The sequence below is a fragment of the Chaetodon auriga genome, chromosome 3, assembly GCF_051107435.1.
Source record: "Chaetodon auriga isolate fChaAug3 chromosome 3, fChaAug3.hap1, whole genome shotgun sequence".
NCBI lineage: Eukaryota > Metazoa > Chordata > Actinopteri > Chaetodontiformes > Chaetodontidae > Chaetodon > Chaetodon auriga.
The window spans coordinates 3,738,523-3,765,404 of record NC_135076.1 but is presented as its reverse complement, the minus strand read 5'-3'; the positions used below and the strand labels follow the sequence as shown (position 1 = coordinate 3,765,404).

The following is a 26,882-nucleotide window of genomic DNA, read 5'->3' as shown; positions in this document are numbered from 1 at the left end:
CAACACTGTATCCACTTTAGCTGGCACAGTCTCTCTACAGTACCCTCTGTCTGAGAGTCTCATGCTAAAGCGTGTATATCATGTCTGTCTGTTAGATAAATGCATTGTTTCATCAATATTGCAACACCAGCGTCACTTCACTGCAGAGCAAACAGTTTTGGAGGTCTGTCCCTGTTGGTGGCAACATGTGGAGCACAGGAGATTTCACTGTATGGACTATAAATGTTTGTCACAGACACATTTTCCTTGTGTGTGCTGTTGAATATGAAGTTTGCATTCATGGCAGCAGGTGTGCAGTTATGCCGACACAGGTGTTTATCTCACTGAAAGCTGAAAAAAAAACAAAAAAAACAAAAAACCCACACATGTTAATTTTGCAGCACAGCTTCTGCCTTAAGGGATGCTTCTCACTTTAGACAGGTGTGTGTGTGTGTGTGTGTGTGTGTGTGTGTGTGTGTGTGTGTGTGAAGGGAATGACTGTAACTCTGTGATTTATGATAACAGCTGCTTTCAATACATTACAGGCATGATACTATCTACTATTCCAGCTAGGAGTGTGAGTGAGAATGTGAACCAAAATGACTGTTCCACTAATGCAGCAACTGTCCCGTGAGAAACCAAGTCTGAAACACCTTGTGTGTGAAAAGAGTGACTAGAGGACACAACAGACGAGTTGACTAATTATCTTAAATCACCAGCACGTTAAGGTACACGAGCCTTGGTCAGTATTTGTAAATCTGTATTTTTGTGAGTTTTTATTGTCTGGGGGTCAAGGGACTTTTATTCTGACTACAATAATTATTCGCAATATATTTTTTGTTTCTTCACAGAGTGACTTTGTTTGGGTGACATGACAGTCTGATATATGACTTGTCTGCTAAGATAAAGGCCTGTATAGAAGTCCTTTTTCCAAATAGTTGTTTGCTTCCTCATGCATATTTAAATCTATCGGTAAAATATAACCCTTTAAATTAAAATGAGCATTTTCAAAAACAAGTCAGTGATTCCATATTGATGCAAAATATTCTTTATTGCTATATGATTGTAAAAAGTCGTATTAAGTTGAATATGAGCTCTGCACAACTGTTTGAAATTAGTTTCCAAGCAAATGAAGCAACTTGGGCAGGTAGGAGGTAAAAGAGGCCAGAGCTACTGCCCAAATTGCTGTAAAAAAGTTATGTAAGGTGGTACGCAGACAAGTTTGATCCAAAGTGTTCATCAGTTCAACAGTTCAGAGAGTTCATCAGCAAAGATGAACACAAGTAAACCCTCACCAACACTGACTGAAACAGAATATTTCTATAACGGCACCACAAATGGCAGCCTCAAAAATTACCCCAGAGTTAAGTCAACACCAGTAAATCAACCAAAATGTACAGAATGAGCTTTAGAGCTGTACTGCACAGGAGCCATACAGCTCAGTCTTATTTCATAAACTACTGAAACCCATATAAACTGCCCAATTCAAAACTTATTTTAATGTTTGGATATATAAACTGTATCCTACAACAGCTGCATGCAGTGGTCTTCTTGATGTTATTTTTAGTATTTACCCTCCACCAAACCATGTAAGCTAAACTGACTGTAAGCAATGACCCTTTAAAAGGGCCAAATGTTTCCACTGTGGTTATATGTCTTCCTCATAATGCAACACTATTAATCCATGTTGGTCAGCGACAACATTAGAGTTCAGAGGGAGGAAAAGGCTTATCTGCTTTCACTTTGTGTTTGACTGTCTTACTGTGCTGCACACGGCAGCTCTGTACTGCCATCTAGTGATATAAAAATCAACAAGCACCGGATTTGAAATCCATCCTTTTCCTGCTCTGTTTCACTCACCACAAACACACACACTTGTCCAAACTAGTTCATTCTTCACAATGAGATGATGCAAAAAAAGCTGCACTGGTTTACTTTATACTTAGAATTATAGAAGACATTTGAACATAAACATACAATTACTTTACTATAAAACACATTCTCATCTATTGCTATGATCAGTCTCACTGATGGACACTGAACAGATCCAATGGTGTCTCCTTTAGCTATTCCAGACACAGGCACAGGATTCATTCTTGTTTCAACCAGACTGAGTCTTTATGCTAGGAGCTCTGTCAGGCCGTACGTAGATACAGCTGTGCTTTGAGCTAAATGCTAACATCAGCCTGCTAACATGATGACATTGACCATGCTAACACACAGGTAAAATATTTGCAATGTTAGCATGCTAACATTAGCTAATTAGCACTAAACATAAAGTACAGCTTAGGCTTATGGTAATGTGGCCATAATCCAAAGTACTGGACAAATTCAAATGTTGACCTGATGATGATTTTTGTAATATTTCAAGATTTTTACAATGCCCTGTCTGTTTTTTATGTGCAAATTGAAAGTTCTGAGAAAAACAATACAACTAGTGTCATTTCATAACAATCCAACAAATTAAACATTTTACTCTGGACCAAAGTGATAGACTGATGGACTGACACTGGTGTCCCTACAGCCACAGTGCAAGTGTGGCTGAAAAGCTGACTAAGATTCTATAACAAACACATCATTATTTCTATTCATATCTTCCTTTGTCAGTAGAATCTTTTGATTGTTACCTGAGGAAGCATTTTTTTCGAGTGGTGCTTTGATTTCAGAATTATCCATGAAACCTGCTGATGCTGTCGACTTAGATCTTGTCTTGTTTCCTTTCTGCCTCTCTTTAGGCCCTGTTGCTCCTGCACTGATAGGTGCACCTATCAGTGTCTCTATATTACATTGTTCAGCCCTTCCTCCACCTCCACCCTCTGACTTGATCTGTCGACCATTCTTCCTGACACCCATTGCCTCTCCTTGGCCATCAGACATCAGCCATGTCCCCACACCCTGGTTTGTCTCAACCACACTGTTGCCTCTTTTCCAACCAAGAGTTAACGCCCCAGCAGTGTTTCCCCCTTGCATGATGTGCTCAGTGTGTCCAGATGTTCCGTTCAGCAGAATCATGCCCTGCAAGTTGGTAGGTTGGCGGATCGGTTCAGCCAGCAGCATTTCTGGTGGGACTTTGATTTCAGAATAATCCATGAAACCTGCTGATGCTGTCGACATAGATCTTGTCTTGTTTCCTTTCTGCCTCTCTTTAGACCCTGTTGCTACTGCACTGATAGGTGCACCTATCAGTGTCTCTATATTACATTGTTCAGCCCTTCCTCCACCTCCACCCTCTGACTTGATCTGTCGACCATTCTTCCTGACACCCATTGCCTCTCCTTGGCCATCAGACATCAGCCATGTCCCCACACCCTGGTTCGTCTCAACCACACTATTGCCTCTTTTCCAACCAAGAGTTAACGCCCCAGCGGTGTTTCCCCCTTGCATGATGTGCTCAGTGTGTCCAGATGTTCCGTTCAGCAGAATCATGCCCTGCAAGTTGGTAGGTTGGCGGATCGGTTCAGCCAGCAGCATTTCTGGTGGGACTTTGATTTCAGAATAATCCACGAAACCTGCTGATGCTGTCGATTTAGATCTTATCTTGTTTCTTCTCTGCCTCTCTTTAGACCCTGTTGCTCCTGCGTTGGTAGGTGCACCTATCAGTGTCTCTGTATTACAATGTTCAGCCCTTCCTCCACCTCCACCCTCTGACTTGATCCGTCGACCATTCTTCCTGACACCCATTGCCTCTCCTTGGCCATCAGACATCAGCCATGTCCCCACACCCTGGTTCGTCTCAACCACACTGTTGCCTCTTTTCCAACCAAGAGTTAAAGTCCCAGCGGTGTTTCCCCCTTGCATGATGTGCTCAGTGTGTCCAGATGTTCCGTTCAGCAGAATCATGCCCTGCAGGTTGGCAGGTTGGCAGTTTGGTTCAGCCAGCAGCATGCACTGTGCTGCTGGCTGAACCTCCTGAAGCTGTGGCTGGACTATGTAGGGCTGCACCACAGGGCTGGTGGTGTAATAGATAGGCTGCTGTTGCTGTAGGAGAAGTATCTGTCCAGGAGAGGGCAGCATGGCTCTGGTAACAGGACCAAGATGAGACGACTGAGCCATGCTACTGGTGCTTTGTGAAGCATGCCCATGCACGCTGCTGGAAGCTGCTCCATTAAAGCCCATGACTCTCGTAGATGACTGGCTGATGTTGACATTCTGGTTATGCTCTGTGCTCTTGCCATGGATATTCAGTGGTTTAGTCTCCAATGTGGGCCCAGAAATGTGGTTAACTTCATCTACTGCTGGGAGGACAATGCTTTGACGTATTGGAGGAGTTGGAGGTCTAGGAGGAGAACACACGTCAGCCAAGGTCTTGAACTTAAGCCCAAGGTCATCAAGGAACTGCAGGTCGTTGTCAGATTCCACGATGCTGCATGAGCCCACTGAGCCAGCAGGGGAGCCCTGGCCCTCGAAGTCATAAACCAGCAGACAGTCCTTTGTTGCCTGCTGCTCTGCTGCACAGCTCGCCTTCTGCACAGACATGAACATGAACACAGAACATGAAAGGCACATTACTCCTGTCTCTGTCAATTCAGTCATGATTACATCCAGCTCCAATTTAACAATCTGCAGACTAAAACTCTGCACTAATGGGCTCTATCAGTTGTCACTCTACTATAAGAGATGACAACATGGGTGCTCTGCCTGTGACATAGATGGATAGAATCAATGTGATCTTTCCTCTGACATAAGGTTAACCAGCCATGGCTATATGAGAAACATGCCATCCAAATATAATTAAAGATCCTCATATAACACAAATAAAACATTATACATGAATAGACTACAACTGCTCAATGTGAATTAAGAGATATGCTCACTATTGGAGCCATATAACGGGCCGAAGGTGTACAATTTCATGTCAGTTAGTAAAATCTTTTTCACATTTCCAAAATCTTTTTTCACATTTCCCTTGTCCTTCTTTTACTGATTTGACAATGTATGTGAGGGAGGTGTGTGTGGAAACTAACTTCCTCATAACATTGTTGTTCTTCACAGCAATTCCTCATGCTCACTCACAAGTCATGCCAGTTTTTGAAGAATCAAACTGGGGACGCTGCAGTTTAAACCACCAGAAAATCTCTCTGATAATGATACCCAGGCTGCATTTCCAGTTTTATTCAGTGAAATTCAATTCTAAATACTTTCCTTATCCCTTGAGAAACAGAAGCACTAATGGCAGGGACCAATCTGTAACGGACTAACAACATCCAGTACCACACTACTCCTCAGGAATATATCACATTGCATACACTATTCTACATTTGCCATTTTAAGACTTCTTTATCTAGAATTGGAATATTTTTGACTTTGGCACCCACCAATGGTGGTATCAAACACCACACTGTGGCAGATTGAGCACACTCCCAATGGATCTGAGCACAATTCTTAACTGGGATTGCATTACGGTGGCATCAAAGTAATGAATTACAATAATGTTATAGTCACATCAAAAATGTAAACATGGTGGTTTTAACATTCATACTTTCGTATCAACTCCTTTCCATCAAAATGCTAAAAATCTCTTGCAACCTGTTGTTATCTGTCTGTGTGTAAAACTGACAAATATCAAACTACTAAACAAAAGTATGTCACATGTAGACAATATCTCACCTTTCAATCAATATCAATCAGTCAATCAATTTCCAACAAGAAGCCAATTTGACCTAAGCAATCAGCCACCAAAAATGATCTATACTCTGTCCATTACCAATAAATCTTTCACATGTCAGTCATCAGTCAGTCTGAAGTAATCCAAACAATGCTCATTTTGTCTGTCTATGAAACTATGTTTTTATTTGCCTCACCTGCGAGTAGTACTCATGCAGAAACCCATCAGGTAGGGCAATGACATCCATGCTGTCATATTGTTCTGCCATTGCGTACAGCTCTCTCCAGCTTTCCCTGGATTCTGCAAAGCTGCTCTGCTGCATCCTGCTGTTGGCCTCATAGCTGGTCTGGGCAGTGCCCATGGTAAGAGGCATGAAGGAAGGTGTTGTGTTCGGTTTGGGGTTAGGAGCTGCTTTGCAGGCCTGTGCAGTAGATATGACAGCGGGCGACATCTGGAGTGGAGCGCTGAGCAGAGGGACCTCCTGAAGGGAACATGGACAGAGATTGAAAAGAGGAATACCAACTTTAGACAGTTTTTAGTTAAAGGACAGCAGCACAACCTGGCATAGAAGAAGCAGTGCTGCTGTGGGAACAGAAATTATCACATTTGTTGAGTGATAATGACACTGATTGCGTGTTACAGTATCTTTCCTGACTGATTTGGGGATACAAACAACAAACAACATGTTTTTTAATGTCTCTGGGGCACTGCTTTAAATCAGTTTTTCTACTGGTTCTACAAGATGAGCTGAAGGTTATCTCTTGGATTTCCAGTCTCTACTTCTCAGTATCCAGGGGGTGTGCTGTGGATGCCACTTAAAAACAAAGCTTCCCCCTTCTCTTGCTTATTTTGGATATCTACGTGGAAAGTGGTGAATTTCTCCATTAATAGTGAGAGGCAGGAATTAGACATTTGGTGCAACTTATATAAGACACAGAGCTGCAGAACTGGGGGCACCTGGTGGTGTTGCTGTGGCAAATGTGCACTGGTTAACCAGTGGTGCGCTCAGAGTTTAGCCTAATGGAGCTAACAGCTGATGGAGCAAACAGAACTAACAGCAACAGGAGCTAAACAGAGCAGGACTGAGAGTTGCTTCTGGTTGTGGTTTGTTCTGTTACTGTATGTCATTCATTACCGAAGACATGTTATTAGCAAATCTAAGCAAATATAAGGTTTGTGCTTCTTGCTATAGATTCTCTTTGCATTTAACTTAACAGTTTAACAGTTTTCTTCAGTTTTTGTTATGTCCTTATCATTAGTTACTTTATGTAGATAGACACCAGAGTCGAAATCCGTCATTAAAAGCAAACAGTATTATCATGCTTACCATAATATCATACTAACTCATCTGTAGCACATTAGCACTGCATGCTTCAGTTGTGCACTCCTGAGTACAGACAGTCTGCTTCACACTGTGTATTTTACCTTGTCCTCTCCTCGACCCTCTGTATGGTAGACCATCAAGTGATCTTTGGCTTCAAAAGGAAGTTCAGAGAAGCTCCCCGACACTTGTCCACACGAGCAGGTCATCAGTAAGAAACCTGCCACTGAAGAACAAAAGCAACCACAACAAAAGTCAGAATCTTTCAATTCATCTTGCATAAATTATTTTCTCACACACTCCAGCTGGTTGACATGCAGATAATTTGATGAGCTGACCCTTAAATCCAACATTTGTAAAAATAACTTTACACTAATAATGAATTTTATTAAACATTTGACATAAGCCACATGATGAAGAAGATGTCATTTTCAAAATGACATAACTTCTGCAGGGGTAATCCAAAAGAATCTTCAGGGTATCATCAGTCGTAACATCACTTGTTTGTTTTTGAACCACAATCCTAGATCATGCAAGTGTATTTTACTCATCATTTCTGAGGCATGCTACCAGAATTCATACTCACAAAGCAGTATCAGAAGTCCCAGGATCAGTGTCCCCACTCCCATTCCTCCAAATGTGGACAAGGATTTCTTGAGTAAAGCTTTTTGACCTTGGGCCTTGTCTGTTTTGCAGGTCTCTCCTCCTTTACAGGAACACACATGTAGCTTCAGGGACTGGGGTTCTGGGCAGGCGAGACCCTGCTTGTCCCGGATAATGAAGACAACCTTGTGGTGACCAGGCCACAGGGGTTTCAAAGCGGTGAGGGTTACACTGGTATCTAAGACCAGGAGGGAAAAAGAGTCTTACTGTTTCAGTACAGGAAAAACTGGTGTTTTTTTTCTTTTTTCTTTTTTTTTACCCCAGATTTTCATTTTTCAGACTTTCTTTTTCACTGTGTGATGAACAATTGTTTTGTCTGATGTAAGAGCATTATTGACCCCAACTGCATATGAAACAATTAACAGTATTTTGTCTTTCCTCTTTAACAGACAACTAACGGACATAGAAAACTAAACTCTACACTCCACACCTAAATGAACATAGCAATCATTTAGCTTCTCTAAATAGCAAGCAAATATCCCACATCACCATCCAGCTCGCTCATCAGTGCTGACACAAAGATCATCAGTAAGGAGCTAGCTACCTGAGGATTTTCATATTTTTATAATCTACTTTCAACAAACCAACTTTATAAAATGCAGACATTCATCTCACAACATGTGCAAACTTTTCAATCTGGAGGTAATTAGATGCCAAACCATTCGTTGAGGGTTTTGACGAAAAAACAACATTCAAATAAACAGGTGATAAGAAAAATAGGGTACCATACCATTAGAAGATTTAACCCTCCACTCTCCGTCACTCTTGTCTGCCACAAGGCTGAAGTTTAAAGGGGCTGAGTTTGGGTCTCCATCCACATCCACTGCTGTGACATTAATGATTACAGTGTCTGAGCAGAGGTACTCCACATCCTTGGTCAGTGTGGGGCAGTTATCATTTACATCTCCCACCTGTAATGCTATTGTTCCTGTGACCATCTTAACAGGCATGTCTGTGGGAATCAGAGAACAAAAGAAGTCCACAACAGAAAGGATAAGAAAGCTTGTGGAATCCCAGCATTCACACTGAAATCCTGTATTGTTAAGTGTCTAAAAGTTGCATCTATAGTGGATGTTGGTTCACAGAGTGATCAGAGTGATCAGCAGTAGCAAAACCTTCACATGACTAGGCGCCAGTTCATTGTTGATATGGAAAGTATTGGTTAATGGAGCTTTAAAGTCTTCACTTAGGGCCAAAACCGTACAGATCAAAGAAAGGCTAATTGCAGCCTTCAAAAGCTCAGCAACCCTGTGCAAACCCCTCAGCAAATCTTCTCCAAACTCAAGTCAACACCTACTATCCATAAACAGCACTTACCCTGAGTCATACTCAGTATTTTAGCGTAGTATGTTCCGTTAACCAAGAATGGAGACTCTCTGTCCGGGTGCTTTTGAAGTTTAATCTCAGCTGTTTCTGGGTCGATCAACAGCCAGTTATCAGGATCATAGCCTTTAGCATATCTGTGGGAAGAGCATGCAGCAACATTTACTTTGTAGATTACAACAATCGAAGCAGTCATATATTTCAATTTGTACTGTATGTATAGCGTTTTTCTAGTCTGACCACTAGAAGAAAACCACTAGAAGACCACTCAAAGCGCTTTTACAAGTCTGCATTCACCCGTTCACGCACACCTTCATACAGCAGCTAAGCCATCTGCTCGCTATGAGCGTGATCCACTCACACACCAATGGCACAGCATCGCGGGCAGTTTTGGGGTTCAGTATCTTGCCCAAGAATTCAATTCAATTCAATATTCTTTCATGTGGACTGCCAAGGCCAGGGATTGACCCACCGACCTTCTGATAAGTGGATGACCGCTCTACCTCCTCATATAATGTATCATTCATATTAATTCCTCTGCTGCAGAATTTCACAGTGAATACAGGGAATTAAATAATAATATATCCTAATCACATTTTGTACAATTTATTGCAGTTTAAAGATGATGATCTATTTTCTCAATGTAATTACTCCCATGAAAAGACAAAACCAATGATGTGTTTGTCAATAGGTGCTCACAAGTTCTCTTAATAGCCCACTGTCTGAACTCCCTACTCCCTGCCTACTACTGTGCCTCTCAGCTCCGAATCCCTTGGTTCCTACTCAAGACTTCTGTAGATCTTTAAAAGCACCTCACAAATATATAGTTTCATTTTTAGCCACACCTTTGGCATAAGATGGCAAAGTCTGTCTCTCTGTCAATTGACCAGGCCACTACTTTGGCCGAGAGCGAAATATTTCAACAACCAAAAACATTGGCTTTAAATTTGGGACTATGGATCATGGTCCCCAGGGGATGAATACTATATGAGGCACCAACATTTTTAGCTTTTAAGCTTAAAATAAAGTGTGACTCACCGAACATTTTTTGCAGGTTGTCCAGTATCAGCTTCTTGGGCTCCAAAGACAGCAATCGTCTTCATTAATGGAGTCTTGCTTGGGTCTTCGGAAACAGACACAGGTTTCACTGCAGGTTTATAGGCGATCCCCTCAGGCACGTTCTGCACTGCGATATTCACTGCGTAAACTTTGCCTTTTGTTGGCCTCTTTTTGTTGCCACCAGATCCAGAACTCCAGCTAGAACCAGCACCTGTAGCAGCTCCACCTCCAGGTCCACCAGCACCACCCTTTCCCCCTCCTCCTCCTGCGCCTCCTCCTCCCCCCCCTCCTCCTGCGCCTCCTGTGCCTCCTGTGCCTCCTGGGCCTCCTGCGCCTCCTGTACCTCCTGGTCCTCCTGCGCCTCCTGCACCTCCTGCACCTCCTGCGCCTCCTGCGCCTCCTCCTCCCCCTCCTCCTCCTCCTCCTCCTGCGCCGCCTCCTCCTCCACCTCCTCCTCCACCTCCTCCTCCTCCCCCAGCTCCTCCGGCTCCTCCTTGACCCCCATCACCACCGCTGTCACCCCCCACAGCTGGGTTAACATTGGATACTACCACTCCCAGCTTGATATCAGGAGTTTCCTCAAAATCAACAGGCTGGAAGGAAAAGCAGAATTGAGCCACATCAGTTGACTCTCGCAGGACACTGTTAAACAACTGTTAAACAGCAACAACTGAAATTTGCCCAATAAACCAAAGACTCTCGTGTGACTGAAAAGTTGTCAACACAACTTGACATGCTGTTTAGTCATTAGGCATTAAAAGACAAAACAGCATTTTTTTATTCTATAATGCACATTTGACTTATGATTGTAGTGAAAAGGAAAATGTTAGAGTGATCTGGCCAATAGCCATGCATGGACACAGCTACATTTTGCTGTTGAATTTCTTGAAATCTTTCAATTTAAATGCCAATCATTTATTTAACAAACAAAACAAACAACTTTCTTATTTATTTTATATGTATTTAATTGATAGGGGAAACTTTAAATTACCATTTATAAATATCTTACAAATAAATAAATCTTAAATCAACTATTTTTATGAAATGTATTATTTAGGAGGTGGATTGTCTGGTGGAAAATATGTCCTTAACAAAAGATTAGAAAGATGAACCAAGGTATTCATCTGTATCTAAAGATTTTGGCAGGGCTAACTTGATTGAAGTTTTCCTCATTTGTTTTGAAGGATCTCTATGTTTTGACACATAGAAACATTGTGGTTATCCAATTTGGTGATTCAGTGAGGAAACATATGTTAGTTTGGAGAATAATAGAAAATGTGGTTTTCTTCTACTCATAAAAATGTGAAAAATTAATATCTGGGATATCCAATTTTTACAATTTCATCATTTGAAATCTCATTTCATTAAAGCTAAATCTTATTAAAGTAACCTATTCAAATGAGCAAAGAGGTTGTTTTGTTTGGTGTGAAAAAGACATCAACCGATGGGGACAGTTTACCCCTTTAGCTCATTTTTTGTATTTGCTGCTTTGGCTTATGTATAAGGATGTTGTACATACTGAGATTACATTCAAACATCTTGCATCTTCTTGATAAACAGTGTTCTTAAGGGGTGCACACACACACACACACACACACACACACACACACACACACACACACACACACACACACACCCGTTATACACACACATTTCAGCTGTGCAGGTGCTGCAGTAAAGACAGATCTACCTTTTCAAGCATCAGAACACCTTCGTTGGTTTTGGGATCAGTCTTTATACTGAAAGTTCCGTCGTCATTTCCACTGACGATTTGAAAAACAGCCAGCCAGTTTTTAGATCCCTCCTCATCAGGATCCAGTGCTTGGAACCTCATGACCTCCTTGTTCTTTGTGTTCTCCACAATGCTACCTGAATACTACAACAGCACAGCACAGACAAGAAAATTTTGCCATTATTACTTTGAATAACTTAAAGGAATAGTTCAACATTTGGGGGAATGTGTTTATTTGCTTTCTGGTGGAGCGAGATGAGAAGATTGATATAACTCTCTGTTAGATATGAAGCTACAGCCAACAGCCAGTTAGCTTAGCACAATCACTAGAAACAGGGGCAAACAGCAAGCATGGCCCTACAGCTCCTCTAAAGCTCAAAATTTAACATGTTTTATTACCTGATTCGTGCAAAAAGTTGCCAGGCAACCACCTACACTTTGGTTTTTAAACAAGTTAAACAAGCGAGATATAATTGATTAAACCATTTTCACATTAGACAAAAAACGACCCACTAACATCTGGCTTTTTTCTTCAGTGGGAAAGAGTCCATTCCAGGGTCAAATGACTCTGCAGTAGTCACGGGTATTTATTGAACCCAGCTCGGTCAACAATGGAAACATGACACCTGGGTGGACACGCTAATTTATACTGCTTTTTTGACACAGTGATGACATGCGTTGAAGTTCTGAATGGTTGCGTGTAAATATTGCCTGATATCAGACAGAATATATATATACACACACATATATATTTATACACACATATATGTGCATGTGTGTGTATATATAAATAAAATAATACATATATATTATTTATTTAATTTTACTAATTGTATTATTCATGTTTTTTTAAAATCATTTTTATGAGAATTGAATAAAAGAAGTTCATTCTTCATAATGTATAATTTTATAAATTCATCACAAATTTAATGTGCCAGTTATTAATTTTGAATAAAAGACCTGAGAGTGGTATCAATCTGAACATCTACTTCTATGTCAGAATGTGTATAGAGAGTCAGTCGTTGATACAGTAGCGGTATGGGAAGGTACAATATGTGGTTTTTGGATGTAGCTAGCTGACAACGTAGGCTGCACACAGTATGTAGACAGTGTAGAGAAATATCAGGGAGTGCTGTTTATACACTGTTTTAAGTCATTGACACTATTTATTTCTCATCAGAATGTCTTCCCTGGAAAACAAAGTCAGAGGTACCTCATCTTTGTCCAGTCTGGGTTTGTTATCATTGATGTCCATTACTTTGATATGAATTGTCCCCGTGCCTGTTTTGCCCCCTGCAGCTCCACCCATGTCTGTTCCTTTAATTGTTAGGTTGTAGGAGCTATGTTTCTGTGGACAACAGAGGCATCAAGTTATAGTTGATGTACAGCATATGAAACTTAAATCAGTTATCAGTCAATCAGTCAGGGGAAAATGTTTCCACCACACTTATCTTACCTCTCTGTCTAAGGTGTTTTCTTTGACAAAGATTGATCCGTTGTTTTTGTTTATGTAGAACAGCAATTTGCCATCAGAGGGCTCCTGCTTCATAATGCTGTATGCGATCTTTGAATGGGAAGAGTTGAACTTGTCTGCATCAGTAGCTGTAATCACACCAACCAGAGTCCCTGGACAAAAAATAAGAAGACAACATTCAGTAGCTTTTCCATCAATAGATACCATTGCTGCAATGCTCTGTTGTCTTGCCATTAGGACTGAACCTGAATTAGGATTTTCATGCATGACCCAGAGTCGGACAGAAGAGTCAGTCACACTGGTTGGCAGTAGATTGTTTCAGAAGTAGCTCATGTAACATCACCAATCTGCGACATCAGCAAATGTCAAACCAGTTTACTATCTGAGTCCTGGTTAGAATGTAAACTGCTTTGCCCATGATAGAAACAAAAGCATTCCTGCATGCTTTGGTTGGTACTCTAAATCCCAGCTGGTGGCACCTGAATGCTGCAAAGTTCATAACCACAAAACATTCTCCTGAGTTTGCTATTCTTATGGTCTCACCATTACAGCTACAAAAGTCAAGTCTGTCCAGAGAGTGTGCCGGAGAAAAATTCATGTCCAAAATGTCCAAAGTGTCCAAATTAGAAAAGGTTTAATGTCTGAAGACCATTAATATCCACAGCAGATTTGGTGGTGATCCAAACCAACCGATTCCGACCAAATATCAGAATCTATAGTTAGATACACTGAGCAACCTGTGTGCTGGATTTGGTGTAGCTCTTTTCTGTTTTTTGTGGCGGTGAATTAAGGCACATACCCAAGTGCAAACATAAAGAGTCTACTCCACTTTTTAACTTTATTTCATTTCTATCATTAGGTTATCATTGTTATTTATTCTTTTAGTAACAAAATGAATTGGAACAAGACTGAAAGTCTGAAACTCCTTCGGCATCTCAAACAGGCTGTAGAGCTCACTCATCAATATGAAAACATCTGCACAGTCCTGTTTTTCAGTCATCTGGTGCTTTACAAATGTATGCAGTACAGCTGTCAATGCTATGTTATGAGCAACATGCAGACTCCTTTATCCCAATGCACAGAACCACACTGAGTATGTGTAGGGCTGAGATGCTCATCACAACTGTGGCTGAATGTACTGAGAGCTCTTCAGCTGCTGCTAATACGATGCTAATGTGGTACAGCTGGTGTAGACCAGGTGCTGGTGTTCATCCTCTGTGGAACGGGAATTTGATGAGCAAACATCATAGCAAACTGTACATAAAAGAAGTGATAAAATTCATTTCTCATAAATAATTTAAAATTCTGTTTGTAAATGTGCCTCTGAGTAACATTTGGAAATATTTTAACATAAGTCGACATAATGTTTAACATAACATTTTGAAATTGTCAAAGAACCTAAACAAACCAAGTTTTACTATACGGTTCCATCTCTCACCCTATTTCACCTTAACATGTGTACGCTTGCTCTGAAGTATGTTTGAGGCATACTTAATCTCACCACAAATTCTTTTCCAGTTTATGTTTGGACAGAAGCCGTATGCATGCTGTGTGCACATACATCGTTTCTACAGTTGGCCCCAGGTGTTTCCATTCTGTCTGATGGTTGGAACCGGGTTACAAAGAGCTGAGCTATGCTGGGAATGGCAACTCAATATCATTCATGCATCTTTACATGACTATAATCATCATGACTCAGCAGGTTTTCTCCAAATGAAAATTTGAACCCTGTATTTTGAGTGTTGGCGGCAGAAAACAACATTTACCTGGTGGACTGGACTCATAGACTGTAGCTGGAGGTACAGCGGCAAAAACAGGTGGATTATCATTCTCGTCCTCCACATCAAATCTCAGCTCTATTCCGCCTTCAGCCACACTGCCATTACGAAATCTGGCCACTCCTGTCACCTGAACAGAAATGAAGACACTCGTGTTCAAATGGCACAGAAATTCACTTGATTTTCAAAGCTCTGTTGTTGCAAAACAGTAGTAAAGAAAATATTCAAATTCAGTAATTAGTTGCCTCTGATCACTTTTTATTTTCTATTTTCATGCTTGTTTTTCATGAAGTTTCTGTGAAACCTTGTGCACCACAATGTTTGGTCTTTATTATATTCTTTTATTCGGACTAGTTTTAATCTGCTTATCTACCTCTGCCATCAACAACTCTTGCTGATGTTGATTTGCAGCCAGTTAAAGCCACTATGTCTACATTGTCTAGTTGATTATTGATTAATGAGTAGATGTGTAATAAGGTGTGTCCTCACAATGTAGGTTTCTTTCTCCTCTCGGTCCAGTTTTCCTCGGACATACACCAGTCCAGAATTCTCATCCACAAAAAACAGGTTGACTGGTGGTAGACTGGCCCCTCGACCATACAGAGAGTAGAACAGGTTCTTCCCTCCATTCTTGTCTGACCTGATCTGAGAATGATAACAACAATCATGAAGTTATTAAAAAAATTACAATATATCATACAATCAATGTTGTCTGTCTCACATTGTCAATTCAGCGAGACATTACTGAAAGCTCTGTGACACTTAAATTATGAAATTCTGCTCACAGTGACAAGAAACAAGTTAAAGCTCCTGTCCACAAACACAGAAAAACAACTGAAATTTAACTCTTGCATATGTATTTTAACACAATTTTAATTACATCAATAACTCAATAAAACCGTTTTAATTCCTAACCTTATCAGTCAAAGAAGCTGTGGAACTGCATCTAACACACCATCTGCTCACTTGCACTTTAACTCAAAGACAGTTCAGCAATGTGTTGATAATGTTGAGAGTTTTAACTAGCTATTTTAAGCCACAGCATGACCCCACCAAGTAGTTTTGGTGGGTAAACCCATCCAAACTGTGACTGTCAAATGAAAAGTCTCTCAGAAAGAAGCTTTATTTTGTAAGTGTAACAAGACGTGTATTTATTATTGCTAAGTTGACTGCAGAATGAGAATGAGTTCTTTTTAAACCGACAGTGAAAAGGTGGACCAGAGGGTCAATTACCCATTGTTGATACTGGGTTGACAAGACAAGAACACTGACATTCAATGATAACTTTTTTGGCAAGGTTTTTTAAAAACCTTTCTTCCTACAGTGTATACATATAGCAGCTGCAGTCCGATAATCTGTACAGCCCTTTCTGTTTCCTGGTTACATAAAGAGCAAACCATGTCTGAATGTTGGCGTTGGACATAAGTCATGAGTTAGATGTGCAGAGTTACTGGGCTGTAAGAATTGTACTTTCCCAATAAATATGCTCTGAGAACCATTTTGAACATCAGCACTGCTTAATAACTGGGTAATGTCTGTGATGTAGGTTCCAGGTTCTTGTCATCTTGCGCCTACATTACTGATAACATTACTGATACTTGCTCCTGGCTGGTGTGCCAGCATGGGCGATAAGACCACTGTAGCTCATCCAGGATGCAGCAGCCTTAAATCTACCTAAGTTCCTCTACACCCTCCACTGGCTACCGGTGGCTGCTCAAATCCGATTCAGGACACAAGTACCTCATGCTGCAAATGGCTCAGGCCCATCATACATCCGGAACATGGCCAAACCATACACCCCAGTCTGTCCACTATGCTCTGTGACTGCCAATCACCTTGCTGCTTCCTCACTATGAGTGGAGCCCAGCCAACAATCAACAAAATCAATGTTTGCTGTCCTCGCTCGACAATGGTAGAACAAGCTCCCCACTGACATCAGGACAGCAGAAACTCTACACACCTTCTGTCTATTATTGTGAGTTGCTTCAATGTATGGAAATATATATTAAAATATAATGCAATGATCACTAACTGCCTCTACAACAGCTGTGCTGTACACATGCTGGGCCTCTCAGCCTCGTGCTACAGGGCATGCAAACAGAGGTGAATATGGCAATAAATAATAATATGCTTCATTTGACTAAGATGAAAGTTTTAATGCACCCTGAAACCTGATGAAACGATCGAGACGTCAAGCCTGAACACGAGAGCTACAACAAAGCGTGACAACTTTTATCGCTCCTGGGAATGTTTTTATGTATGTGGAGCTGTTTCCAACTTTGCTGTGTCTATAGGCTCTGTGTATTTATGAGTTTGGCCTAACACATGCATCAAAATCCAAAAGAGATAATTCATACAGTCATCAGTTTTATGTCTTCTTCTTCAGATCTTATGTCTCATTCTGAATTATAGCAGGGCAAGAACCCTCATGCAGGTTTTTGAGCTCCACCAAAAATGAAATAAATGTCTTTTTACAAGTGAGGACATGGACAGGATTGTTAGATTGTTGCACAACAATCTCGGCTCAATACATATGCCTCAGTGGGACCCTTCCCCAATTTTTTTTTACATCCATTTAATACACCTTTAAATGCAGCCACAAGTATCCTAACCAACACTGGGAGGATTACTGTGTTATTTTACTTTTACATAAGAATTGAAGATGAATTCATTTACAAAGAGTGCTTAATCTCGTCTATTGAAACACTGAAAAAACTTTGTAGACCTGACTGACTGGAGTTAATACCGGGGATAATGTTTAGTAATAACAGAAATAAAAGTCAAACTTTTCTAATTGTGCTGAAGCTTTGATGACAGGAAACAATGGATGCCATGAATGTCTTCAACTCAAACCTCAAGCCCCTGAGGCAAAGGAGCGCCTCTACCAGACAGAGTCTTGTTTTCAAAAGCATCAGATCTACATTCCTGCTAGGCTTTATATTCCTTTAACCCTAACCCTGTTCTATTGTGATCACACGCAAGCATCCTGTCCTTTAATATGGTCTTGACTATGTCATAAGGTAGGATTTACCAAGGTGAAATATGAAATACAAATCTTTTGACAAATCCAACGTTTAGCCTGATAGTGGTAGAGACATTTAAATCACACCTTTGCTGTGGAGAGATAGGGTGAAAACACAGAGATGACATGGAAATTTCTTACCCGTGCAACATAACCGCTTTTACTGTAGTCCACGTTCTCTTTCAGCTTCTTCGTTGGGATAAGCCAGTCCCTCTTTTGGCGACTGAGCACTGGGGCGTTTTCTGCACCGCTGACCATCTGCAGAGAGAAGAGGACATTCATATCACACTGTGGCAGTGTTGGTACCACTATTTTTTTTCGGTTTTGAGTCAGTAATTTTCTATTAATGACCAAAAAAGCACCATGTTGTTCAGTTTGATCAGTCAGCAGCGTGTGACTCAAATGACCTCATAACACTACAGAACTTGCTTCAGCCTTGCCATCAAAGAATCTCTTTTGTTTCAAAAATTCCCCTTTACTCTTTGTTAAGATTGGGTTGACATCAAAAAACACACAGTAATGGTCAGAAACATCGGTTGTTATTACCAAGTCCAGAATGTTACCATGCTGATTAGTAGCTTCATTTACATTTTACATTTCAGGATCAGTCATATATAGTGGTGCCAAAAGCAATCAGCTCTGTCAATTTGTACATAAACAGCTATCACTATCTTCAGAATCAGAATCAGAATCAGAAAAAGCTTTATTGCCAAGTACGATTTTACACATACGGGGAATTTGTTTCACCACAACAAATTCCTCGTATGTTCCATTACTGTGTGTTTTTTGATGTCAACCCAATCTTTTGAGTCACACGCTGCTGACTGATCAAACTGAACAACTTGCATTGTTCTTCAATAACAAAAGAGATGCTCATCACAACTGTGGCTGAATGCATTGAGAGCTCTCCAGCTGCTGCTAATACGATGCTAATGTGGTACAGCTGGTGTAGACCAGGTGCCGGTGTTCATCCTCTGTGGAACGGGAATTTGATGAGCAAACATCCTAGCAAACTGTACATAAAAGAAGTGATAAAATTCATTTCGCATAAATAATTTAAAATTCTGTTTGTAAATGTGCCTCTGAGTAACATTTGGAAAAATTTTAACATAACTCGACATAATGTTTAACATAACATTTTGAAATTGTCAAAGAACCTAAACAAACCAAGTTTTACTATACGGTTCCATCTCTCACCCTATTTCACCTTGACATGTGTACGCTTGCTCTGAAGTATGTTTGAGGCATACTTAATCTCACCACAAATTCTTTTCCAGTTTATGTTCGGAGAGAAGCCGTATGCATGCTGTGTGTACATACATCGTTACTACATTTGGCCCCAGGTGTTTTTATTCTGTCTGATGGTTGGAACCGGGTTACAAAGAGCTGAGCTATGCTGGAAATGGCAACTCAATATCATTCATGCATCTTTACATGACTATAATCACCGCGACTCAGCAGGTTTTCTCCAAATGATTGGATCAAAATGTGTGAAAAATGGCATCCACCTCTGAGTGACGTCCTTTCAGCACAGTCGTACAGATAATTTTAGACTCTTGTTCATAGAACCCATATGATCTGTCAGATTAAACTCTGCATGAACTGCATTGATTCTCTGTTTAGATAATTAATCAGACTTCTAGAGCAGTGGTTCCCAACAATACGAAAGGAGAATATGCATTTCATTTACTGTTTTGAGACTCTTCTGTGATATTTGTTTTTGCATTGTGAAATACATAATAATAATAATAATAATAATAATAATAATAATAATAATAATAATAATAATAAAACATGGTATCATTATTTTAAAAAACCATAATAATACTTTAAAATTAACCAATCTGTCCATTTACAATATTATACAATATTAGAAATCCCTCCAAGGTAAGATTGCACATTTCCCCATCTTTCAGCTTGTGGCAGGACTCTTTGATGGCCAACTTGCGGAGCTGCCGTACGACCACGATCTATGATAAGTCTGAGTGACTTATCATAGATCATTACGGAGCTACAAGGTAACAGACTTTGTGTGGCTGTACATCGAGTAAAGGTCTGGATGGAGGTGAGTTATGAAATCAGAAGGCATATTTTAACTGTCTGCAGGTCTGAGGTTGTCTCCTGAGAGGGCTTTGTAGAATGATTTGTTTCCACATAGCTCCGTATCCAATTTCATTATCCTAAGTAAGTAAGTAAGTAAGTAAGTAAGTAAGTAAGTAAGTAAAGTTTATTTATATAGCACCTTTCACAGATAAAAATCACAAAGTGCTTTACAGCAATAAAAGCAGAAGGATAAAAACAGAAATGATGACAGTAAGAATATAAGTATAAGTAGTAATACTGATAAAACAGGGGAGTAACAACTAAGAGCAGAACAGCAAAAAAAAAAAAATAAAAATCATACATGAACAAACAATAAATAAAATAAATAAAACAGAATAGAGCAGCTACTGGTCAACCGAAGGCCTGTCTGAATAAAAGCGGCCTCATAAAAATTTCATTCCATTCCACAGCTTCGGTGCGAGAACTTGAAAAGCATGGTCACCACGGGTTTTGTACTTGGATTGGGGTTCAACAAGTAGTTTTAGTTGGCCAGACCTAAGAGCTCTGTTTGGGGCATACGGGCGAAGGAGATCGGCAATATACCTGGGTGTTTGACTGCGCAAAGCCTTAAAGGTTAGCACCAATATTTTAAAGTGAACACGATAAGTGATCGGGAGTCAGTGAAGAGAGGATCGGACAGGGTTGATGCGGGATCTCCGGTTTGTTCCTGTTAAAAGGTGAGCAGCTGCATTTTGGACTGTCTGAATACAGTTTAGAGAGGATTGAATCTAAACAAGACGAGATAAAAGCATGTAAAATCATTTCTAGTTCCACCTTGGATACCATATATTTTAGTCTATCTATATTGCGCAAATGGAAAAAACAAGAGCGCGTTAACTGGCTGACATGGCCGTCTAGTGAGACTGGTCAAAAGACATACCTAGATTTCAAAGGCAGGGTTTAACACAATCACTTAATGCCCCAATATGCTGCTTAATGGAAGGTATCCATTTTGGGAGAGCAAGTATAAGAGCTTCTGTTTTGCTCGTATTGAATTGAAGGCAGTTTTCGGACATCCAGATTTTTACTTCCCCACATTCACACTTAAAAAGAATATGCTCTTTATTTATTTTCTTTTGCTCTAGATTATCTGTATTTTTGTCATCTATTTTATCATTCTTATTGATTATATTATCCTGAACAGTGTATGCAGTCGGTAACTTATCTTACTTACTGTTACTGTTCTTATACATTCTATTCTAATAAAATAAAATCCAAAGCTTTTCATACGGATAGATGGGCCTATACAGTAAGTGTGAAAATGTGACGTTAATGTATATTGACAATAAGAATGATAAAACAATAAACTGTCTTGCCGTAAGAGACTGAGGGACATGTTAATCAGCTGAAATGAGTGAAAACACCTGTTCGGTGGACCACAGTGGGGCTATGTGTGGGCTTCCTGTAAACGGCTGTATACCTGAACTTTATTAAGATTTGGAGTTTTTTTGTGATATTAGCTCTGCATCTGGACGTGATCAACATAGCGTCAGCCCGCGTGCCATTCATATGTTGGTTGACATAATGAGCTGTACTGCAGTCATTCAGAGTGGTACGTAAGTTTCATGTAAAAAATAAATGGTTACTTTGATTAATTAACACCTTCCTGTAAATGTTGGCTGTGAAACCCATTTTTTTTTCTTTTTAAACCATGAATACAGAAATAATAACATCCATATTTTTTGGGAGACTTAAAGCACATGCAACTTATTAGTTCACCGTATTCGTGATACAGTATATCGAGAGCTACATCGCTCTATCGGCATGTAACTGAAAATATTAATGGCTTAAAAACCTTACAGATAACGAAATAACATGTCCATTAAGACAACAAATAAGATAAAGAGGATGAATTTTGTGTTTGAATTTGTAAAAACTGTCGATTTTCTTGAGGATCTTCTCTGTGTAGAAAATCACAGAAGCTCAAGTTGGTTTTCTTTGTGTTTGAGGGGAGGCAGTCAAGGCATGTCTACCCTGATGTTAAATAAAAAAAACAAAGTGGCGTCACTTACAACTTTGTATGCAAATACAAACTTGCACAAACCAAGGCATGAAAGGTCACTACAAGAAGATCAAGTCGGCACAGTTTCTGTTCCAGGAACCCTGTCACTCCCATATTTGCTCTTTTCCCTGCCCGGAGAGAACACTATCCTAATAAGCATATCCAAAGCCAAATTAAGACCTAAAACATAATCCCAGCACCACGGTCTTCATTATTGTTGACTATTTTGGCATAGCATTAATGGAATCAGTATACTTGAATACACTCGAGTGACAAAGATTCTTTTAGCACATCAAATCAAACAGCGAGTCCCAATGGTACAGAACAAGCCATTATCATCAACCGTTTAGAAATACTTTGACAAAATCATTTTGACTCAGGCTCCACTTGTATGATTCTGCCAGGGTTTATAACCACATCTTCCACATGAGATGTGTTTGCTGAATGTAATTCATTTTTAAGTAACTGAACTAACATCTATTAGTAAAGGAGAACAAAACCCAACCCTGTTTCAGTCACAACAAACCTGTTGTCCCGTTGGTCCCTAACATTTAGTTTGGCGAGATATAACAGAAATCAGTGAACTGTGGGCAAAGTGAAACAGACAGACAGGCTGAGGGAGAGGCCTGAGTGCGGCTGAAGAAGTCGTAAAAGAACATCTTCAAAACTAAACTGATTGTGGCTAATTCAAAACTAATTCCAAATATGGCACCGGGACAGCCTCTCATCTCTTTAAAGCTTGTTATTTTAGATTTTATGCACTGACTGTGCTGATTGTTGAAGCTGGATTAAAAAAAAAAAAAAAAAAGCCATGCACTTATCAACAAAAAAGAGGGATCATTCAAGGTGAGGAAGGGAGGCGTGGATGGAAAAAGATTCATAGCACCTGTGGTGAGTTCATACTTACGTGAAGGGAAATTTAACACCCTAAAGATGTTGGGTGCGAACTTCAAGACTATTTTTACTTTACATATAAAAATGACTTAAATCAATCTCATCATAAATGAACTGATCAGTCATTTCCCCCCCACATGCCTTGGCACTTGTTTTCCTTTTTATACGTCCTTTTCCATCCATCTCTTCATTTCTGTGACTCCCTTCCCTCATACATGCAGACACATAGAGACCCATCTACAGACTCGTACGCAGACAAACAGGTGTGAACTCACCATGATGGACAGGTGAAGCAGTAAAACAATCGCGAACATGCCATCCATGTCTCAGGTAGAAGGTGCACAGCGGGCAAAGAGGATTCCTCCACACACACTGAAGCACTGTATGCTGCGGTAAAGTTAGCGGCTCCAGATGCCAACACTCACATCATCCTCCTTCTCTTGAGCTGCTCTGTCTTCTCTCTGCTCCTCCCAGGTCCTCTCTTATCTATCTGCCCCTTCAATGCCCTCCTTCTTACAACTCCTCCTGCCACACTCAGAGCTCTCCCATCACCGAGCACACGGGGAAAAGTCAAAATTCACATTCCACATTTGCCTTTATTATTTTTGTTTTTTGAGTTTGATAGATTCACTGACAGTTATCATTCAGAACCATTTCAGAACATGTAAATGGTTGTCTTCTAAAATGAATTGAGTTAAGTGAAAAGTCACTCACTTTAGTCGTCAAATTAAGTTTGTTAAAGCTACATTATTTATTTATTTATTTATTTATTCAATTTCTGGGCTATTTGGGGACAGCATAATAAACTGTAACCAAACATTGACATATTATTACCCTAAAAAACTGATGTGACTAACATGTTAGCAAACAGTTTTTTTTTTTTTTTTTGTTTTTTTTTTACACATCCAGAATTCATTTGGACTGTTATTTGTGTCCACCTCAAGAATGTAAGTCCAATATTCACTTTCCTTTTACCTCCATCTGTTGCTCAGTAGGTAGCGTACAGTGGGTTTATCAGAGCTTCAGACGATCATTCTCTGTGTCAAATCCTTTCACATTACATAGTCATTTGATCAATTGTTCATGTAAAAGTATTGATGTGTATAACTGTATACCTAAACAAAACGTTTTAGTTCATTAGCGTAACTGCCAGCATGCTGTACTGTCACGTAGTTTCCCACAAACCATTAAGGTTATGAAAAATTTCCCGATGATGGAGAATTTTTATGTTTTATGTGTCTTGACTTGCAAGTCAACAAAGACAACAACATTTGCTGCCAGCTGTACAACAATCCCAGCTAACCCTGAGAGTCCTCCCCCCCACAGGCTGCAAATCCAACTGAGAACTCAGTCACTTAATGCACAATGAACCTATCACTGAACTCATAGGAGTTTGACTTCAGTTCATCAACCTTAGGTTTAGTCAGTTTCACATTGCCAACACTGAAGTAACTAATAAGGAAATTAGGGTTCAGTTAACTCATTATTATAATGGTAGTTGATTGAAATAAAGGTGAAGAATGGCACTACACTCCTACCCTGGCCCATCCCTCTGGTCAAAGCAGGACTATTGATTAAGATCAAATTATTAGGGTTCAAGCTATGAAGGGACAGAACCCTATTGCATTTATATTTATTATTATTATGAGCTAGAAACATGAAATTTAGCCCCATAACTGGATACAATATACATGTGATTCCCAGGGAATTAAGGCCCAAAAGCTATTTCGGAAAAGCCATGCCTCTCACACCGTCAGTCCAACTGACATAAAGTTGGACACACAATTCCAGCTCAATGTGCTCTTCAAAAATGTGTCTTGGGCTATAAATGTCTGCCATGATAGGTTTCCACCATTTTAATTTTTTTTTTGAAAAACAGTACTTTGAAGAGAACTGGGAAGTTGGATTTTTGACTCTAAAAACCAAAATGAGTACACCACATCATGGAGATGAGATGCACATGTCTATTGTAAATGACTACATTGGGTTGAAAAAAATCAACCAAAAAATGTCATGTGGCTGGGCTTAGCAGGAAAATGGTGTCAGTCTCTTCAGGCTTTGACTGGGAATATGCCTGTTGAATTTTTGAACCCAACTTATAGGGGATACCACAAATACCAAAACGGTGCACATCAAAATACAGAGTACAGAATTTCACCATTTCAGGTGTAAATTGTGTTTGGAGCAAGTAAGTAACCAAAATCTGAAGTGCCATATTGATTGGCGCAAGTAGGTGCCTATCATATATTTGCTCATATCTCACTGGAGCTGCCCCATGCTATTTCCTAAACATACACACTGAGTTTTTTTTTTTTTTTTTCAGTTCTGATGAAGGCTTTGTGAAAACAGAACAGGGCTCTCCTCATCTTTGTGAAGCTTGAAACATGCTTGTTGCTGCTTGCAGCTTTACTTCCATCCATGAGCTGCTTCCATCTGTGCAAAAGGTCTTGGACCTTGAACCTTGCGCCTGAATTTTAAGGCAGTGTTTACAACAGTCCTCAAATATCAAGGAATTTTACAAGCTATATCACCGACAGGTAGAAATCAGGAAATTCACCAGGGGACGTTAAGGGAAATTATAAACGGGTAACATTTTAGGATACACAGTATATAGCATAATGTGTCTACTTGTATGTTAATTTACCTTCCGAGACTTTTTTTTTTGTCATTTGATTGTCACTGATTGTGTTTAAATACAAACTCAATAAAGCCATTAAGAACTAGAAAAAAACTAAGCAGGCAACATCCCACTTTCAGAACAAAAACAGTTAAAACATTCAAAAATGGAGTGATAAAATAAGGTGTTTGTCCATGCCCTTTAGAAGTACACGTACAAGGATTTTCTGATCTGACATCCTTATCAGAAGGACCACATCATCTGTGCATGCATTCAAAACTGTTGCAAATCATGGCTTTCTTGTGATGCACATAAAGGTTTTGACACAAAACAACTTGGTTAGCAGGCCATGTGCTGAGTCTGAGTCCTTGGCAGCGACCTGGGACCCTTTCCTATACATCGTCCCCTCTCTCTCTGCCTCCATTCTTGTCTACCTCCAACTGTCCTATCCAATAAAGGCAAAAAATGGCCAAAAGGATAATCAAAAAAAACTAAGCATTCAGTTAAGGTGAGAGAAGCTTCATCATCTTGATCATAATAATAAACTCTTGACATTTAAGGTTAGTGAATGATAGTAATCATGGTAAAAAGAAACCAATGTAAGAGACAGGAAACCAATATTTGGTTTTTCATTGACAACTCTATCCTGCCTCAGCTAGTCACTCAGGGGAACTCTGCAGCTCTCTCAAATAATAGATGGTGAGACTAAAGTCTTAACGAGAAACTGTTTTGCATTTGAATACCATGTAACGTGACATGATGTGCCAAGAGCAGAACGGTAGTTAACGATTCAAAGCAGAGGAATGCTATGATGTGGAAGATGTTTGCCAAAAGATAATGGCACATCGTGCAAAATTTTTAAGGAGTGGTAAACATTCACAACTGCAGACATGAAGCTTTACAAGCAGCGAACCTAAACACTGTCAAAGAACCTACACAGCCATGGTCCACCCACATGTGACCTGATCAGAGCTCTGCTCAGGACTGTGTGACCATCTGTTAATGTTATTTCATCCAGACTCATCCAGTAAGTTTTCTTTCACCTTCATTGTCTCTATCATTAAGTTCTTTATCAGCTCCTGTATTTTCATGTCCTGATGTAACTCCTAAATAGTTTGAACCAACTTCAACCTGAGTAAATCTGTCTAGCCAGAGCCTCTTCAAAGATCTGACTGGATCTGTAAGACAGAGATACAGTTTGGGGTCATTTTAGGCCAGTGGTTTTTCATCTCTGTGGCTTATTTGACACTAATCATGTAATCCCAACGTCCCTGGTGTGAGTCTGGTTGTGGATATATGTTACATGTTAT

General features: G+C 39.9%; 1 protein-coding gene across 1 annotated transcript; it reads right to left on the bottom strand.

Moving 5' to 3' along the window:
* Positions 1-277: 277 nt before the first annotated feature.
* Positions 278-23,338, bottom strand: LOC143317854 (desmoglein-2.1-like). Its single transcript, XM_076725772.1, has 16 exons — positions 23,231-23,338; positions 18,098-18,214; positions 15,424-15,579; positions 14,923-15,064; positions 13,139-13,308; positions 12,896-13,030; positions 11,641-11,826; positions 10,330-10,543; positions 9,930-10,104; positions 8,886-9,028; positions 8,299-8,520; positions 7,492-7,746; positions 7,010-7,131; positions 5,781-6,065; positions 2,607-4,380; positions 278-330 (listed from the first exon to the last, which is right to left on the bottom strand). Exons 1-16 carry the CDS (start codon positions 23,276-23,278, stop codon positions 278-280), a joined length of 4,197 nt encoding a protein of 1,398 aa, XP_076581887.1. The 5' UTR covers positions 23,279-23,338.
* Between the last annotated feature and the right edge of the window lie 3,544 nt (positions 23,339-26,882).

Excerpts from the sequence above, each read along its gene's own strand:
- LOC143317854 (XM_076725772.1), bottom strand. The coding sequence starts at position 23,278 with ATGGATGGCATGTTCGCGATTGTTTTACTGCTTCACCTGTCCATCATG. Across the intron at positions 10,544-11,640 it reads GTGTTCTGATGCTTGAAAAG|CCTGTTGATTTTGAGGAAAC; the intron begins GTAGATCTGTCT and ends TTTTCCTTCCAG. Across the intron at positions 10,105-10,329 it reads AGGCGCAGGAGGCGCAGGAG|GCAAAGTTTACGCAGTGAAT; the intron begins GTGCAGGAGGTG and ends GGCCAACAAAAG.